The sequence below is a fragment of the Larimichthys crocea genome, chromosome XIII (genome assembly GCF_000972845.2).
Source record: "Larimichthys crocea isolate SSNF chromosome XIII, L_crocea_2.0, whole genome shotgun sequence".
NCBI lineage: Eukaryota > Metazoa > Chordata > Actinopteri > Sciaenidae > Larimichthys > Larimichthys crocea.
This window is the reverse complement of record NC_040023.1, coordinates 28015659-28034176: the sequence shown is the minus strand read 5'-3', so window position 1 is coordinate 28034176 and position 18518 is coordinate 28015659. Positions and strand designations below refer to the sequence as shown.

The 18518-nt window shown below is 41.8% G+C and overlaps 1 protein-coding gene across 4 annotated transcripts in view; it reads right to left on the bottom strand.

The window, feature by feature from the left end:
- The window catches only part of ldlrad4b (low density lipoprotein receptor class A domain containing 4b), a 206266-nt gene that overhangs the window by 125367 nt on the left and 62381 nt on the right, over positions 1-18518 (bottom strand). For 2 of the 4 annotated variants that reach the window (XM_010752195.3, XM_027286784.1), the window contains exon 2: positions 935-1718. The exons of 1 other annotated variant lie outside the window; for it this stretch is intronic. In XM_010752195.3, the coding sequence (XP_010750497.2) occupies positions 935-974 (40 nt within the window). In that variant the 5' untranslated portion in view covers positions 975-1718. Of the gene's footprint in view, positions 1-934; positions 1719-1836; positions 1929-18518 lie in introns of those variants that run through there. One more of the 4 variants, XM_027286783.1, reaches the window with a different exon arrangement.

Sequence of the window (18518 nt, the reverse complement as noted above, 5' to 3'; positions counted from 1 at the left end):
AAGCATCCAAATTACACAAAAGTGGCATTTCTATCTTTAGAAAACCATCTTTGGCCAATCAGCTAAGTATGCAGGCAGCATAGACTCAGGCGGCGTGCCTTTTTCACAGAAGACACTCTGACATGTCACTGCAGGTGGAGCGCAGGTGTAAATGATCAAATTAATGATAGCTGAATTCCATTTAGCTGCTTTGGCTCGCTGTCACATGAAAAGAACATGTTTAATGTTATTAGGAACACCAGTGACGAGTCAAAATGTCTGAAACGCTGTGCCGAAATCTAGAAGAACCTTGTTTTAACACAAAATGAAGGTGACATCTCCATATCGAAATCATCTAATTTAATTTTAAAGTTTAATAAATTACAAGATGACCAACACGTGGCCATAAGAGGATGTTCGGTATAAGGAGGTACTGAGAAAACCCCCGCTGGAAAAGCTGACGTACACCCCTCGAAAGGAATTATTAAGATTTGGCAAGCGGTCCCGGACACGTTGGACCCCTCTGGATTAACAACATTGGACCTGACAACAGCATATCGCAGTAAGTTGAATGTAAATATGTCAGCGTGGTGGTGTAGGCGTGTGTGTGTGGGTTTTTTTCTTGTTGTTTTGTTTTTCCACGTTTTGTTTTGTAGCGTGTTTGTTCCGACGCCTGCTGGTTCAGTGTTTTGTTTGGGTACTTGAGAAACTATGAAACGTGTGCTTCTATACGTGCTCGGAACTGCAATTATATTCAATGCCAGAACGTCAATAAAAACATGTGAAATGAAAAAAGATGTAACAAACTAACATGGCAACACAATCAACTTCTTCACAGGCTGAACACACTTTGACCAGTCAGGACACATTTCTTCTTTGACACACACACACACACAGATTGACATATAGATTCATTTCACACATACACACACACACACTCTCTCTCTGTGTTTACCTTTAAAGGCATTTGTAGCCGGTAAGTCAGTTTCCTGCATACTGCTCCTTCCCGCGATCTGCCAGCTGCTGCCGATGCTGCGATGGATGCCAATAGACCAACCTTAACCGGTCCGTGCCGCGGCCGCTGGGGGGAGGGAGGGTGGCCGGGAGGAAGGGGCGGCGCCTGCCAGTCTCACTGCCATCTTTCTTCATCAACAGTCCATGTGCGGGGATAAAAGGCCGCTGTCTGTCAAACTGTGCGGCGGGCGACTGTCGTACAGTCACTCAAGTCCTCTAAAGTACACAGCCGAGTGCTTAACTAGTCTGTGTTTAGATGGTTTAACTGTCTCTGGACAGTACTGCTACACAGTATTTGGAGAATATAGTGATGGTTAAAAGAAGGAGTTGGGGGGTGTCTCTTTGGGGCACTGATTTGGGGTCAGGTTAGAAGAGGATGGATGAAGTTTTATAAAGTTACACTGCACTGAGCTCTATCCTCCCAGCAGTAGGCCTGCAGCCATGGCCTGCACACTGAACTCTTGGCGCTCTCTCAGTTTTTCTACCTGTCTGGCTGCAGGTGAGCTAAAATCTATGTATGCCCCAGTCTGTCTTCCTGCCTCCGTCTCCTCCACAGTCAGGTTTGTCTCTTAAACTCAGCTTTAATCATCATGCTGTCTCCTCCGATTCTCTGAGCTCTTTTGCCGCCTCGCTCCTCGGCCTTTCTCCTCGTACGCCTTTTGTCCCGTTGCTGCAGTCCCGAGCACAGCACGAGGCACTGAGGCGCTCACACACTGGCACCACAGCTAAGAGAAAGGAGAGAAAAACACAGACAGAGGGAGAGACTCTGTGAATAAAATCATGACATACCCAAAGCAACAGGCGAGATAGATACACCCGAGCAACAGCAAGGGTCGGGCTTACTGCTGGACTGCTATGATGCGGTTGAGAAATGTGCACAAAAACAATATCATCCACATCCACCCACGCACGCAGCAGAGGACGAGCCCCAGTGTGTGTCTCAGTTTGGATAGCAGGTGGGTGGCTGGCTGGCTGGCATGGCCCCCTTTAGTTCCTCTCACCCACTAGGTTCTTACATGAAAGGGAAAGTTTTTCTGAAAGCCAAGCACCGCCTGTGACCCTATTTCACAGAGCAGGGGAGAGATAGAGCCACATGTCAGTGTGCCACTTTGAAGTCTGCCTGATAAACAGGGCTGGAGGAGGCTACAGCTAAGGAAACAACAAAACTTTATTTACATTTCAAAAGTGCCAAGTGCCGCTTTTTTTGTGTGTCTGGGAAAGGAATGAAATCTAAAAAAGAGGGAGGGGGATGGAGGAGAGGGAGGGTGGCACAGGGATCGGAGGAAGACCGGCTTTTGGTAAAAGAGTAACAGCAACCACTCTTTTTGTTGTCGCTTAGAACATATGAGTTAAAATGAGCATGCAGGAGAGACAGATCACTCGGAGTATGACCGGGGGAAGGAAAAGGGAATCAGAGATGAGAAAGGCTGACAAACAAGGGAAACAACCTGCAGGAAGAGGGAAGAACTAGACAACAAAAAAAAGAGAGAGAGAGAAATCACAAGGGAGAAATCACAAGTGGGAGAAAGAGACCGAAACCAAACAAAGTAAAGAGATGCGGGTTTAAAAAAGTTCAAGATGACGCGGAGAAGGGAGGAATTTGTTGGTGAGAACAGCAGACAGACAGTAAACAAACACACGCCCTGTCTGAGGTTTGCAAAGGTTCGACAGATCTCAGTTAGCTAGTCTTATCTCAGCTCCATTTGCCTTTCTTATCGAGTCTTATCACAGTTTGGATACACGCAACAGCTGGTGCCCTGACAAGTAGAAAAGTAAAGGCAGGAACTGGGCTGCCGTGACGTAGAGGAAACTTTACTTCATTATGTGCCTTAGCGATGATTCATCATGTCTGCTCATGACTAAGACGAGTGAGTCTGCCAAAGTTCAAAACGCAAAGTGCGAATCATGACGGCATCAACACATAGGAAGTTAACAAAATGAACGAGGGAAAACACGACAACACATCGGAGAGCAGACTTGCAGTCGTTGGAGAGCAACGATCAAGTCAGCATGAAGTCACAAACGTAACTGTGATTGATTCTGTGCAGGCCTGTCTCATTCTGAACGAGCCTAAACACAACAGATTTAAATCAATCAATACATTATTGAAGGTCATGCTGGAGAGGAACAGTTCATTCTATTGTGGCGGCTTACTGAAAGAAGTGTTGTTGGCCATGTGGTATGTCTGATGAACTGTAAGAACAAAGACTTTAAATGAAATCAATCTTCCATATTGGTATTTTGTTGTGCAATGTTTTTTTTGTTTTGTTTTATGTTAAATCAATATGTGCAGAATCCTGAGTGCTAAATAAAAGAGTTATATGTGTGTGTGTGTGTGTGTGTGTGTGTGTGTCTATGAACCCTACAATTCTGTGTCAGTTTTAACGTTATAACAAGTTTTATAAATAAAGATTCAAAAAAAGACATTTTGGTTGGTTATTACATAATGCAACATACTATTACATTTTCACGTTATGTAATAATCATAGACAGTATAAAGAATGGATGTTGTATCTGTGAGGTCATCTACAGGTTTCTGAAGAGCAGTATGTGAAGCTGTGTGGTGGCTCTGGCTGCCACACCCAGGCAGGCTGAATGTGAAGTTGGACATTTTAACATGGGGGCTTATGGAGATTGACTCAGTCTGTGGCCAGCCTCAAGTGGACGTTCTCTTCTCCAATATGTTTTGGTTTGGCTGCTCTGTGATTGGTTGTTGTGTTTTCCTATTTGTCATTGTGATTTACACTTCATCAAGGCTGAAATTAGACACTTTGGCTTTACAGAGGTTAGCCAATCAAAGTTGATTTGATTCAGAGAAAAGGAAAGAAAAGAGAGGAGATAAGAGGAGAGGAGAGGAGGAAAAAACATAAAAGGGAAAGTAGAGGAGAAAATATGAGAAGAAATTAGTAGAAAAGAAAGAAAAATGAAGCAAACAAAAGGAAAGAGAACAAGAGGAAATGAAAGGAGAGAATGTGAGAGAAAAGCAAAGGATATGAGTAGAAAGAGAGGAGAGGAGTGTCCACAGTGTACTAATTTATTACAGCGTTAGAGCAGAATTATCACAGAGTAATCTTGTGTTTGATATTGAGAAGAGCAGCCTGTGTATCCATGCAGAGATATGTTTTCACTGTGTGTGTGTGTGTGTGTGTGTGTGTGTGTGTCTGTGAGTCTCTAATCTCCAGTTTATCCCTGTTGAGGCCTGTGGAGTTCACTGTTTCACAGCCTGAAAGATGACGCAGTCATTTCAGTGCTATCAGAGCCGTCTATCTTCAAAGAGTCACAACATTAACTAAGTGATTTCACCGCCTTCAACTGAGTTCAGCTGCTGAGCGACATCAGAGGAAACATTTGTTTCTTGTGATCTTACAATCAGCAGGTTCTGCTTGTACTCATGTCAGCAGGGCTGTTACAAGGGAAACAAATGACTGCAGTGGACCTCAAAAATGTTGCCATGGGTGTCTATCGTCACTGTCCAGTAAAAACATTGTTCAATCTGAGCAGGAATCCTTGCCTTTTTAGTCTGTTTAATTAAACTTTCTTCAGTGGAGTTTGGAACAATCAGATAAAGGTTTCCTACAACCAGAGGTATTATTATACTGTCACATGTCAATCAAAACATCCATCAATATCAATCTAGTCTTATACATTCTCTGTATCTTCCTGTAGTGAAAATAATGTAGAAAAACACAGCTGAGAAGCCTCTAGATCCCCATTAAGGACCCCTGCAGGCCCCCAGACCCCAATTTAGAAACCACTAGTGAAAGGCTCCATGGGCAGGTGAGGTGGATTAACGGGAAGTTGAACAGACAGATGTTAAAAAAACATTTTCTTCCAACCTGGTATACAGTATGAGCTCTTTCTGCTGCTTACCTGTCTGTCTGTCCGTCTCTGTCTGTCTGTCTGTCTGTCTGTCTGTCTGTCTGTCTGTCTGTCTACAGAGTCATCTGAGGACAAAAACTACTACTACTACAACTACCACTACGGCCGCTCTGTGTGTGTTTGTGTGCTGGGTCATCTGAGGACAGCTAGTCTTCATGACAGGCTGTGTGGAACACGTTGTTTGCTGTTTGATGACAGGATTTGAAGCTCTGGGTGGATGTTTGTCTGCACTCTGGTCAAGTAAGGACACCTTCTGGCCTGCCGTCTTATCTCTGGATGTATCTGGCTGTAAGACTTCAAAGTCTGAGCAACGGCGAGAACAAAGCAATCTGGAGAACATGACGGCAGCAGAAAAAAAAAAGTGATTTTGGAGCACTCTGACATGTAACATCACGAACATACTTGACCTAAAAGTAACTTGCTAATGTTTAGCAAGTATGATGTTTATACCATGTTTAAATTTTAAGCATTTACTAATAAGCTATGCAAAAGACAGCTGAGCCTGATTTTCAACCCGATGATCACACTAGACAAAAAGTCTAGAGGATCACCAATGTCCAATCAGGATGTGAACTCTGGACTCTGGAGTCAAAGTTCTGAACTTTGTACACCACCAGCCGTAGATGTAGATTTTAGTTATTAACATAAACACCAAACTTTGAGCAAAATTTAGGCAGTGATTATGTTTTACAGCACAACCTAGTTGGGAAAACACATTTCTCGGAGGCAGGGGGTTGAACAGGAAGATGATGCCCCCATTTTTAATCCCACTGACAAAACTCTGATTGGCTCAGGTGCTTTAATGGGAAACAGCTGTCAACGAGCACAACACCAGACGTTTTTGAATTGTTGAAAAAAACTAAATTGGTTCAAAGGTTGGGAATCAGGCAAGAACAGCAGAGGCACACCACAGCAAATCTCCAACCCAACAACCTCCTTCCACAAAGATGCAAAGTCTAAACTCAAGAAACACAAACCAGAAGCCAAACAACACAATCATAAATCTCTCTGCATTTTACTTAATCTCTTTACCATATTTTTTATTAATGATATTTTTGAAGAGCTGTCATTGCGTTCCTGTGTTTGAACAAACCTATCGAATAACCATATGGTCTGAGGATGAGATATCCAGCGACAGGTGTCACTGGTGTTGATAGTATAACACATCAACTGCACAGCACAGCAACTGAATAAAGCTTTCCCTGGTCACTTAGGGTCAATAATAATTAATAATTCCTTCTTTGTGAAAAGAATTGCACAGTTGTGAGAACACAAAAAGTGTTTTTCAGGGCCATTTCTGGGACGACATTAGCCTGACATGGTTTCTTCTGTGCTGTAAGGCAGCACAAGACAAATAATGAACTCCAATAATACAAATACCACTCCAACATGGCCTCAGGAGACCCTATTTGAATAAAGGAACAAACAAACCTTCACAATGACAAGTATATAGTTTATTCAACGGTTCTTAAGCCTGACATTGTATATTTACAAGCTCCAGCCCTGCTGTTATGGAGCTCTGACCTCCCCGGAGTGGGCAAAGTAAGGAGAGTTTCCATCACAGCATTATTAGTATTTGAGTACAGGACATTTCTGCGTGTTGTATCTGTCTGCTGTTGTAACATACGGGGATAACTAGAAACTCTGACAGCCAGCTCCGACTCCTCCGCTGGGTCACACAGGGACATGTGCTTATCAGTGCGACAGCAGTCAGACAGACAAACACGGAACAGGGAACAGACTTTAAAACCATGGGGCTGGTCGCATCTGTTACACTGAAAATGGAAACATGCTAAGAATGTGATTGCATAACAAACCAAGAACTGGAGCTACTGAGGTGATTCAGAGTTCTGCTGCAACAGACGTGAGAGAAAAAAAAGTCACTTAAAAATGTTGTTAATATTTGGTTTGACTCTTATCCAACAGTATCGGTGAGAGGAAATATGAAACGTCTCACTGCTGGACAATGAAACTATGTGTGTGTGGATGTCTCCGAGATTATAAACGGCTGAGGGTGATACTCAATTTCATTTCTTTAGATATTTGTTTTTCAGTGTTTAAACACTGACAGGAGTTGTAAAAATGTCAATATGCTTATTTTATGATAGAAAAGGTACAAAATGTCTCATTTTAAACATAACATTTTTAGAAAATTTTAGATTTTTTTAGAAAAGGTCTTGATTAACCAGACCAATGAATTATGAGGCTGTGTCTAAACCAAGCAGTAATCTCTGTAGCTGTGAAGTGAAACCAACAGTGGAAAGTGTAAAAAAAACTGCAGTTCCTCAAACAACCACTTGAGGCTGGCTCCAGAAGTGAGTCAGTCTCCATAAGTCTCCATGTTCAAATGTCCAACTTCACAGCAGAAATGTTTACAGGAGGGATGTAAACAGTTAATCGATTAATCGGTTAATCATCAAAAAGAATTTAATCGATTAAATTAAATTAATCGGGTTAACTGAATCTAGGGAGTATGGAGCATTTCAAACTATGTAATGATGACAAAGACGCTGAGTGTAAACTCTGCGGTGCTACGTTTAAGTTCAGCAGCTCTACGAGTTCACTAAGATACTACCTTCAAAACCTGCAGCCGAGCTGACACGCTAGCAATTAGCATTAGCCACTAAGAATTAAATACATGCTGATTGCTAACATGCTAATGCTAATTGCTAGCGCGTCATCACTATCTGCTCCTGTGTCTAAATAAACATGCTCAGCTCACTCGTCACTCTCAACATTTCTGCGGGAAATTGTTTAATAGAGGCCTTCTAATTTTAATGTCACCTTCCTCAGGGATGATTGAAGCTGTGTTCAGTACTACATGTTACTGTAAGTTTCCAGGTGATCTTACTGTGACCTTTCTCAGAACAAGGGAGATTATAAGTGGTGCTGCTAACGTTTCACGTTTTTCATCTAAGTACTTTACCAGATAATGATATGTAGGCTTAATACTGTGTAGGCTAAGCCCATATTGTATAGCTTTCAAAAATATTTTATGTTGCTTAATGTTTCACATGCAACCGGAGAGCCAGTGCACAATTATTTTTTTTATGTATTTCAATTTTCTGTGCAGAATTTATTTTGGTTAAATGCCATATCTGTACCGTATCCCAACTGGTACAATAAAACATTAGTTGAGGAATATAACATGCATTTTTTATTCAGTATATGAGCAATATTTTGCTTTATGTTAAAGACACTGTGAGAAATGTATGTTCTCAGGAAAAAAAGCTACTTATCAGTTAATCGTTAATCGATCGATAAGTTCAATCAACTATCGATTAATGAATTAATCGATAATTTGAATCCCTAGTTTACAGCCTGGTACAAAAAACAGTTTTGGTCTCTGTAGCTAATTTCCCCGTTCATGACAACTGTACTGAGTGTGAATTTATATACAACTCACCTGTTCAAATTATATACAGCAGTCAACCAACAAGGCTATGTCAATGTTTATATAGTGAAGGCCATACAGTATGTATATAGCCTCCTGTTAGAGCTAATATGTGCTAATATTTCTTTGTGTGAGGCGTGGTCCCAGCTGTCTTAGTACGTGTTGCATTGCAGACCTACAGACAGCTGTGTGTTTTCTGGTTTAGGCAGCCATTACAGAACTTTTATTACAGAACATTTTACTGGCAACTCCTCCCAGACTTCTTCTCACCCTCTTATTCATTTTCTAGGAATGCATGTGAAGTGGAGGGTGACAGCCGTCAACAGTAACAAAAATGTTATATCAAGTTATTGGTACACATCTGAAGCAGGAAGTGTTATTAGATGATCCACAGGAAATTTAGTGTCCAACCTGTTGTGGTCTTGACCGGCCTTAAAATAAAATCTTGTATCATCTTTGTCTGAGACTAAGACCTTCAAAAAATGGTCTTAAGACAAGTTTCAAGACCACTGCACTGATGTACAGTATGTGTATGCTGAGGTCGTCTGAGGATACAGCCACTCTGTCACACATGAATAAATGAAGATTATACAAGACCCCAAATGATTAATGGAAGATCCACTTTCGTCTGCTTCATTAGTCCCATCCATACTGTACTCTAGTTAGACAAGTCTGGCTCATGGCCAGGCTGCAGTTAGCACAGCACTTTTTAAGGTTGGGCCCCGCAGCTACCGTCTCACACTTCAGAGACGACTCAGCTGAGTGTTTGTCTTCCAAGGACAGAAAACAAGGACAGCAGTTTTAAGTTACTGTACATGGATGGATGAGTTACCTGACTATCACCATTTTGTCTCTTTTCATATAGTTTCATGCTTTGCCTGCATTTAAACTTTACAGCACAAAGATAACCAGGTCTACAACAGTTGGACTGATGCAATCACTTCAACTAAATAAGTACAGTCAACTTTTTTTTCTCACTTATCTGTGACATGTAACTGTGGAGATGTTGCCAGAGGGTTATGTGGATTAAGCAGTGTAATGGGGAAACCGTTTCTGGGAGTGCACAGACATCTTAGAGAAAAACATGTTAAAACCTGATAAAATCAAACACAAACTTTAACAGAAAATATGTTTTTATTTTCATAATTTGGGTGAACTGAAGATTTCCAGAATATTACACTTTCCTGACGCGTTCCTGAACTTGATTTATTGCCTAAAATAGGCTTCTACTTGGTATATTACAAATAATACACAGTGTAACAATGTGTTTTATTGCCCACTGGGTCGAAATGGATTTAGTTCCATTTTCAGTGCAGTTGAACCCGGTGCTGCCATCTGCTATACATTTCACCATGGCTGCTGTGAATGTTAAGTTGTGTCTGGCTGGCAGGTGTCAGTCTTGTAAGTGATTACCGGAACACCCCTCACACAGGTGTTTCATTTCAGTGATGGACCGAAGCAGCACTATTTAACTGTAGGCAGCATTAGCAGCAGTGACCACGCTTCAGCACATAATCATTCAGACACAGAGCTTTGAGTTTGTGTACACAGCAGTTTTGGTCACAGTTCCTCCCGCCTTTGCCCTCCATCTGTCCTTCAAACCTGCAGGCTACACAAACTCCTTCCCTGTCCTCCTTTTTTTTTTGCATCGTGGGCTCTGTAAGGTACAAGCCATAAAACTGTAATTGTAGTGTTTGTGTTTCGATCCCTGGCTCCTCTTATTCACAAGTGTGCTTGAGCAAGGCACTAAACTACAATTTGTGTATGTGGGAGAAGTAAGTAGCTTTTGACAAAAGTGTCATCTGAATGTATTTCGTGTATTTAAAGGGATAGTTGTGGTTATTTGAAGTGGGGTTGTATGAGGTACATAGTCATTCTATTACCTAGAGTAGATAGCTGCTATTTTGCCTCTACACCGGTCTATAGCTGCCTCCATCTATGCAACTACACCGCGTGTGCATCATGTTAAAACACACAATAAACAGCACATAAACAAACTGACCGATCACACCAGAGACAGAGCAGTGACTCCTGTGTTTCTGTGAGGTAAAATTATGTTTTTATTCAATGAAGTCTGGTGGCTTTAAGAAGAGTATAGATCGATATAAACACCCCTTAGAAAGGACCGTCTGATGACAAGGTGGTGAAAATATAGTCTAATAAGACTGATATTGGCTTTTTTAGGTGGGCTTCTTTCAAACTTCTATAAACTTTGGGTAGGCAGACCGCCATCTACTGTAGGTAACACATCGACAATGAATCTCACACAACCTTACTTCAAAATACCCAAAGTATCCCATAAATGTCATGATGTATATAACAAAAAAATGAATTATATATTTATATAATTCATTTTGGGGTATAAAGCAGAAATGCCTGAAAACAATAACCTTCATTTTTGTTCCTTTTGGAGGAATTACCTAATACATCATTTACCACAGGAAAAAAACAACATGTGAGAGTGTGAAATGATGCATAAAATGACTGGCAAAGCAAAACCAAACAAAGGTAGGCTGAAGGCGTCATTCGTCACATCCTTGTCTGTGATCGGGCTCTGTGTCACGCTGACTGCCAGCCAAGTGTGACAAATCTGACAGGCTTAATCTGGCTATGCATCAACTCCAGTGTCGAGAGGCCAGACGCACAGACAGACAGACAGACAGGTAGATGGGATGTGGGGCAGTGATGGTGACAGACACAAACACCGCTGAGACAGTGCAAAAGAGGCAGACAGGTAGTTGGTGACAGTAACATGGAAGGTTAAAAACTCTCTGCAGTATCGACAGCTGCGATGACGGGCATGGGCTACTTTAAATCTGACAGGTGGCTGCTCCAATCCAGATGTTTAACTTTTAACTGTCGCTACAAAGAAAACGCTGCAGAGAAGAAGAGCACTCAGGACAGACAGACACACTCAACCACAGGGAAATAAAAGTAAATATATACACCAGTAAACAAAGAGGGAATGCTTAGACTATAAGCTTGAATGTGCGTATGGTGGCAGGTCTGCAGATGTGTGTAAAAGCGATATAATCCGACAATCCATACTGACAGACGGGCTCGACACAAAGACTATAAAGGGAAGAGCCATCGGGCAAAATTAGCCAACACTTCCATAAAGAGACAAATGATCAAAGTCCTTTCCTCAAGGCTTCGCAGAGGATTTGCTTAAAATGTCTCCTGATGTTCTGTTCGGTAGATTGGCTAGCTGTCCTGAGCGTCAAACCCAAGACAAAAGACGGGAAAAGGCTGGACGGATTAGGGGAGAGATTGTCTGTGGGCATAAACACTGGGCTCGTACATGTGATGTCATTTTATTGAGCCAAACAATAGATGTAAAGTGGATGTTAAGTGGCGAGCTGCAGCGGGGCCTGGTTAGCATCAGAGTTTGTTACGTGGCCACCAGCACAGGCCTGCTTCTGCTGATACTGTTAACTACTTCCACTGGTCCGGCTGCCATAGCAACACACAACAGGATTTTTATGGTAATCTGTCTGTTTCTGACTGCAAAAGAGAAGAACGGCATGGTGTGCTGCTGCGGACTGACCACATTTGCTCTAAGTGGATCGCCGCCGGGAAGTCGTTTTCCACAAGAAGGAGAGAATAATTACCTGAAAGTGAAAAGGTTGAAATACAAAACCATTCCCTCACCTCGCCACTGTTACCCACTGTGTCAAAGCAGCTTAATAACAATCGATTCAGAGATTTTGAAAATGATGACTGTTCCTCTCTATGTTGAGTTGGGGTAATGTGGGATGATGGGGTGATAATGCCATTCCTGTCCGAGGAAAAGTTGTTGCACTCACTTACTGTACGTGCTGCAGTGTACCACAGCATCATTCTCGGTGCTACTAATAGACTGCGGCAGAGTGAGGAACTCCAAGTCCAATCCTTCTTCTTTGAAGTCCAATTTGGCACCACTAAAATACAACCTCCTCCTCTTCGTCTGCCAGAATACCTCTGGAACACACCTTACAGAAGTCAGCATATTTGAGGCAATGCTGGATTGATTGGATCAGCTGGCACAAAAAAATGACAGAATATCAAGTTGCTCAATCTCTCTTGAAAACAATGACCTTCCTCTGGGTAATGATGTGCGACAGCTGCTGTGAAACTTCACTTACGCTGTCTGCGAAATATGCAATCGATTAATATTAATCTTCTGTCATCTTTTAACTCATACAGTTATCTACCATGGTCATGTAATTGCCCGTGCTAATGCACAAAGCTGTGACCTAAAGTGTCTTAATCTGTGAACTCAAAAAGTCTTCTGAGGAGCATGCCTGATGGGATCCAGCATGAACACCGATCTGGACCTGACTGCTCTCGCCGCGCAGACGAGATGTTAGGTGTGTTGTCTCTCATTTATTTATAAAGCTCCGCAGAGCAGATGGGTTGGTAAACATGAACATACTGTGTGTAGTTTACGGCCTTTCACATGATATCTGGGCACTGAATTTTGAATATTTTTCAGATGGCGTGTGGTGCCAAGGGAAGAGAAAAAAAAATTTGGAGAAGATTCTCAGGGATTTATTATTTTTTAATGTTTATTCTGACAGTTCTTATATGCGTGGATTGTGATTAAAGGCTTTTTGAAATTGGTTCTGCTAACGTTTTTTTGCTCATCCACTTCAAATGTATTTCTAAATGCTACAGAAATAACTCCAGTCTCTTCTAATTGTATAGCTAAAGGCAATGTATCACAAGAAAAGCCAATATCAGGTCATGAGCATTAAACTTTTGAACTTTCAAACTTACATCGAGTTTTAGGCACGTCTGAGAACATGAAAAGTTGAGAGGAGATGGCAGGGGGTGTCTGACCGCGAAACTAAATGCACTTTTTAATCAATGAATTTGGATTCTTTAAAGTTTACTGTACTTTTTGAGCTTTTGAATCCCATTCCCCTAAATTAAATGGAAAATACAGCTTATCTTGACAAAAATCACAGCATAAACCAGCCGATACTGTAAAAAAAGCACCACAAAATACATTTACTTAATTATTTAAAATGCAGTGAAACATTAAGGAATGCAGAAAAGGCCAAATACAGTGGAACTACTGTCCTGAGGCTCTGATCGAGATAAAGTAAACCATTTAGATCAGTCTTTATTACAAGGCACAGACACAGGACTCAACTGCAGGACTCGGGAGGCAGATTAAGGAGGTAACTAGCTTTTAATCACAGGCAAAGTTTCGGTACACGGTAGTTCAGTCAGGTTAGGCAGGCAAACAATCCAAAGGCAAAAGCAGGGTCCAACAACAGGCAAGGGTCGAAACCGGAAAGCACACTAGAGAAACGCTGGAAAGTAGGACGCATGGTACACTAACAATCTGGCACTGGGGAAGGGGAAACAAAGGGTTTAAATACACAGGTGATTAGGGGCGTGACAAACACAAGGCGGGAAACTAGTAGACTGGAGTAGGCGGAGTGGGGACTGACTGTGACAGTCTTGGATCAAATGATTTACATTTAATAAAACACGGCGCCTTTAAAGGCCTCTCTGAAAACACACGGATACAGACAAAAATGTAGACAGGCCCATGAATCCTCGCATGCCACTGCAAGAAGAATGTAAACATGAAAATATGCAGGTATATTTGAATAAAAGAGACACATAAAACGGATCACACAAAGAAGCACAGCGTGTGCTGAAGCAGCTAGAGGCAGCAGAGATATTACAGGCTGCAGTCACGCAGCAAAAATCCATCTCGCTCCCTCTGACTGGAAAATAAAACAAAAAAAAAACAAAGTAAGAAAATCAGACAGCACAGCACGGCCAAACAGAGCGACCCGCCTCCCCAGAGAGAGCCATGACTGACTGTCTGGAATCCACATACACACACACACACACACACACACACACACACACACACACACACGCTGCACTCGGACCCACATACATGGAGACAAAATCACAAGTTACACTGATGCAGTCACCCACGCTGAAAGCCTTCACACACACACACACACACACACACACAGACTCACACTCATGAGCAATGAAGAGGAGGCAGGCATTTGAATGATGATGTAATTTTAAGTTTTAGGTTTTACATTGCTTTCACACACACACACACACACACACACATTTCAAATCACTAAGACATGACAGACAGTTTTGTGCTAACACGCGATCAACAGCAAATGTTCAGCACCTTTTGCTTTCAACAGCATGATCTGATTACGTACAGCCTTAAGTGTCCATAATTAGATTACGGACACTTAAGAGTGACAGGATGGAGGGATGAGGCCACAAACTGTCACAATCAGTGAGGCTCACGGACAAAGGCAGCATTCTGTAATGTGCTTCAATCACAGCTTTCAAATCTTTTGATGTTTAGAAAAGTTGATTCAATTTACGAGATCTAATTAACAGGTAAATCTGTCAAATGAAAAAAAGTGTTGTGTGGCGTCAAAGAATTTCTGTGAGAAGTTTATTTCACAACTGTAAAAAGTTCCACTTTGTACATATTTTGGTGCCAATTTCTTTGAAAGCATTTTAAAGAAAGAGTTTCACACTTTGAGAAATGTGGCGAGCTGCAGGGCGGCCTGTTAGCATCAGAGTTTGGTTCTGCTCGAGGTTTCTGCCTGTTAAAGGACGGTTTTCCTCATCACCGTCGCCAAGTGCTCGCTCATGGTGGAAATGTTAGTCTGTAGATAATTTAGAGTACGTCTAGACCTGCTCTGTATGGAAAGTGTCATGAGATAACTTGTTATGTTTTGGCGCTATATGAATAAAAGTATTTACTGTCTTGTCTCTCACTGGATGAGAAGACCAATACTAACCTGTTAGCCAGCCTGTTAGCTAAGCTTAGCATAAAGACTGGAAAAAAACACCTAGCCTGGCTTTCAGCAACGGGACAAATCTAAAAAACGTGTAAGATGTCACTGCAGCCCACTTAGATATAGTAACCCCTGTAAAGCTCAAACTAGTCATCTTTAGATTTGGGTTTTGCACGGGTTACATAAACACGATATAAAATGTTGATAACTCTAAGCGAATACATTTTGTTACGTTTAGGGAGGCTGGTTCTTCTCACCGAGGTCAGGGGACACAAAGCAGCCTGTGCAATGCTTCAGAGATCAGTGGAGAAGATTTACTGTCACACATCACACCACTTACGTGAACACCTTAGAGAATACTAAGAGCCAGCTGTTACTGTTCTTTAACAGTCTAAAATTAGTAAGACAATTGAATTGGGTAAGCTGGGCAACTGTATTATGGATGGATTTTTTTTTAAATGTCCTCAGACAGAAGAGGTCTCAGCAAGCGAGTGGATTTTGCTCCTCTATATTAGTTTTTAAATAAAAGGTTGATTTGCGTGGCCTCGGCTGTTTCACGCTCTCGCTCACGCTGGTCTTGGTAGCTGAAGTAGAACATTTGATCTGTTGCTGATCTTCTGTATTGTTCCTTCCATCCACCTGTTGTGCTCTGTTAATTAAAAACTCATTGTGGCACTAATAGACAACTTAAAACTGAGATGGAAAAGAAAAATGTGGACAAGTGTTGTCACAGCGACATGGTGGTTGCGGTGTTGACTCCATGTTTAGAATATGTGGAGGGAACGTGGTCAAGCTAAAACAAATTGTAAGTTTTTTCTTTATATGAGGAAAACCTGTGCTCAATGTAGGTATTCCCCGTTCTGAGGGGACCCCACGGATCCCTCAAACAGCCTCCTGGTCCATTGACCTCATTCTGGGAGCCGCAAACTGCGCCGGACCACGACATTTCAAACAGAATTTTAACAGAGACCAGGGTAGATAGGTCAGGCCTAATGGCTCATTCCATTCTGCTCTAAAAGGACATTAGAGGTGACACTCTACATGAAGCAACTTGTTATGAGTCCTTAATCTCTCAGTTCAGTCTCTCAGCAGCCATAAAACTGCAGTGAGACAAGACGCTGACTAAGGAAAATGAGTGTGATAATAATGCAGTTAAAGGACTGCGGCTCGGAGTCCTTCTGGAGCTTCCCAGTCACTGTGCTCTGATCTCATTCTGCATTAATCAGCCAAAGGTCACTGTTGCTATACATTAGAAAAAACTTTTTTTTTTCTACTCTGGATTTAATGAGCGGTGTGATCCTCTCTTGCTCTGAAGCCCAGCCTCATTAAACATATGAGCACTTTCGACCATATGTTGACATCAGCACCACGCCACCAGGGATAAGGCACAGTTTAACATTTTCACACATTAAAGAGAAAGAGGTCTACACATTCACCATCGCACCATGGAACCACTGTGAATGTCTGTATCATGTTTGAAGCCTTTGTGTCTGCAACGTGCCAAGTGAAATTTAAATGTGTCAATTGAAAGCCCCCTCCCCTCAAACAATGTACTGAGAACAGACTGAGATCATGTCTGGCATCGTGAACGATGCTCACATATGTTTGCTCTTAGATGAGCAGTGTCTTGGGAAAAGATTTATCAGGGTTAAGGTCACCATAACCTGTTAGTGAAGTATCTCAAACTGCTTAATATTATGTACCTTAACATCCAAACAGATTCAAAGCCAGAAGTGAAGTGAAAGCTGCTCAGGCAGACAGATGGACAGTGTGCTGAGCAGAGAAATCCTCTTTTGTAAGAAAACATCAACACAGGGAAGGTGGACATTAAGCTAAGTATTAAATAGAGCTGAAATGATTAAAGTGGTACACCGGTGATTTAGCACTTCCATAACATTGGGGGACTTTCAACAGACGAAAAGATCTAAATTGAGGCGGCAGAGGCCGACATATCCTGACTTTTACTTCCAATTATGGGTCAAGCTCTAAAAACACTGGATCTTTTACGTCCCATAATGCAACTCCACAGTGATTTTTCTTTCCATGCAGGGTAAATGGTCTATCAAACTCCATGTGCTAAATTTGTACCAAGGGCTGTCTGTTAAAAATATCTCAGTCTGTGTCCTGTGATATCTTTTTTAAGCAGCACAGGCTCTCCTTATGGCTTCCTATTATACTTTATATAGTGTCCCACAGACTTCTAGGCTAGAACCTGGATTTGCACACGTTACTACACGTTCTATGAGATCACTAAGCACAGAAAAGAAACATAATGTTGCAATTACTCAAAATATGAATCACAAAATAATGATTTAATTTTTAGCATCTGTTAATGATAAACATGAGGGAAACTGGGGTTAACAAACATGTTCATGGGAAACAAAATAAAGATGAAGTGATATAATAAAGCTCACACAAGACACATATACACACAGGTACACACTGCACCACAACAAAGTGACATAGATGGAGCAGGTGGAGGTGGAGGTGTTGATATGGATGTCAGTACTGAGGTACACTTTGTTGATGATTAATTTTAAATCCAGGTTTGATGAGCACAAACTCCATCACGAGTCCCCGTCCACTATTCATTTGTGTTACACTAATCCGATGCTGTTCATTAATAAAAGCCTCATTGCGTTTTTTATAACCTACATAATATTACAACACTATCACTATATTTAATGCATGTTTATTTCCACCGCTCCTCGTGGCTCTTATTAATCCCATCTGCTCTGTGTTCACGGCTTCTTTTCAGAGAATTCTCCCATAAAACTGACAGTCACAAACGGCACGACCTGAGTAAATCCAGGGGAACATGTAATCACCCTCTGGTAACATGTCAACCCCTGTTATCTGCACCGACCTTAAAGTGTACGCAATGGAAAAGGAGGCATGCCTTGCAAACGCTCTGTTTCATATCTTTGAGGGTACAATGGATCACATCTGAACCTGTAGTACACCTGGCCCCTTTGTCAATATTAATCTGCCGTGATGATTCATGCTTATGTCAAAGTTTTCAGATTGTCATTGTCATGTGCAGTGATTCATGGACTGCAAAGGTGTTCTTCGTCGGCCGACTTAAGGCACGCTGAATGACACCTGGGTACTCAAACAAGCCACCTGTCAATCAAGGTGTCCACACTCTTAATCCTGCATAACTTATATCATTTGAACAGGTGAGTTGTATATAAATTCACCCTTTAGTACAGTTGTCATAAACGGGGAAATTAGCTATAGAAACCAAAACTGTTTTTGTACCAGGCTGTAAACATGTTTATCTCTGCTGGGAAGTTGGACAATTTAACATTGGGGCTTATGGAGACTGACTCATTCTGGAGCCAGCCTCAAGTGGCTGTTTGAGGAACTGCAGTTTTTGGTACTTCTGCATTGGCTTCACTGCATAGCCACAGACGTTAGCAGTGGGATGGGTCATTTTGTCAGCAGCTGCCAAAAGCATCAGTTCA